The sequence below is a fragment of the Labrus bergylta genome, chromosome 23 (assembly GCF_963930695.1).
Source record: "Labrus bergylta chromosome 23, fLabBer1.1, whole genome shotgun sequence".
Lineage (NCBI taxonomy): Eukaryota > Metazoa > Chordata > Actinopteri > Labriformes > Labridae > Labrus > Labrus bergylta.
Window position 1 is genome coordinate 500,152 of NC_089217.1, and position 1,689 is coordinate 501,840.

At 44.5% G+C, this 1,689-nt stretch overlaps 1 protein-coding gene across 1 annotated transcript in view; it reads left to right on the plus strand.

The window, feature by feature from the left end:
- Positions 1-1,689, plus strand: part of shank3b (SH3 and multiple ankyrin repeat domains 3b) — a 41,266-nt gene that overhangs the window by 27,242 nt on the left and 12,335 nt on the right. The window contains 2 exon segments of the mRNA XM_065951613.1: positions 1,450-1,505; positions 1,508-1,531. Of these exon segments, the coding sequence (XP_065807685.1) occupies positions 1,450-1,505; positions 1,508-1,531 (80 nt within the window).

Below are 1,689 nucleotides of genomic sequence, written 5' to 3' on the forward strand. Positions count from 1 at the left end.
TTACACCTCCTGCAGGTAAAACACCGTCATTACACCTCCTGCAGGTAAAACACCTTTATTACACCTCCTGCAGGTAAAACACCGTCATTACACCTCCTGCAGGTAAAACACCGTCATTACACCTCCTGCAGGTAAAACACCTCCTGCAGGTAAAACACCGTCATTACACCTCCTGCAGGTAAAACACCGTCATTACACCTCCTGCAGGTAAAACACCGTCATTACACCTCCTGCAGGTAAAACACTTCCATTACACCTCCTGCAGGTAAAACACCTTTATTACACCTCCTGCAGGTAAAACACTTCCATTACACCTCCTGCAGGTAAAACACCGTCATTACACCTCCTGCAGGTAAAACACCTTTATTACACCTCCTACAGGTAAAACACCTTTATTACACCTCCTGCAGGTAAAACACCGTCATTACACCTCCTGCAGGTAAAACACCGTCATTACACCTCCTGCAGGTAAAACACCGTCATTACACCTCCTGCAGGTAAAACACTTCCATTACACTCTGCAGGTAAAACACCGTCATTACACCTCCTGCAGGTAAAACACCGTCATTACACCTCCTGCAGGTAAAACACCGTCATTACACCTCCTGCAGGTAAAACACCTCCTGCAGGTAAAACACCGTCATTACACCTCCTGCAGGTAAAACACCGTCATTATACCTCCTGCAGGTAAAACACCGTCATTACACCTCCTGCAGGTAAAACACTTCCATTACACCTCCTGCAGGTAAAACACCTTTATTACACCTCCTGCAGGTAAAACACTTCCATTACACCTCCTGCAGGTAAAACACCGTCATTACACCTCCTGCAGGTAAAACACCGTCATTACACCAAATGCAGGTCCTTACTTTGCTGCTACATTTCTTTAAAGTCTTAATATGTGATTTTTCACTCTTAAATGTAGAAATCAAGTATCTCCTCTGAAAATAACTCTGTGAGTCATGACTGTCTACAATGGGTGTAACACCCGAGTCCCACTGTCTGTGATGTTTTCAGAGTTTTCAGAGTCCTATCTTCACTTCGTTTACATCGCCCGGACGGCCGGCTGACTCCTCCCCTCGTGTATAAAAGTTGTTTAATTGAGGGACTAGAGAAAAGAAGAATAACATACTGTACTCACTGCTTAACTGTGTTTCTAGATCACGCTCATTTCAGGTAAATTTACATGCAGTGTGAAGATACCAGCATAATAAAGATCGCTAGCATTAGCATGCTAACACAACAATGCAGCGCCAGTTGTTTTGGTTTCATGCTGGTGCTCAAGGGCGACATCTGCTGGATCAACAAATCACATATAAAGATAATGTGCTTCTTCACTTTATTTTCCTGCCATAAGATACCAACAGAAAATCAGTCAGAAGACTAGAAAAGAAATGTAGAAGCTGAAGTGTGTTTACGATGATAAATGTGTGTTTCTTTATTTCTTAGTGACTATGTGATCGAGGAGAAGACGGCCGTGCTGCAGAAGAGAGAGAGCGAGGGATTCGCTTCGTCCTCAGAGGAGCTAAAGGTAGAAAGGATGGATGGAGGGATGGATGGAGGGATGGATGGAGGGATGGAGGATGGATGATGGATGGATGGATAGAGGGATGGATGGAGGGATGATGGATAGAGGGATGGATGGATGGATGGATGGATGGAGGATGGATGGATGGATGGATAGAGGGA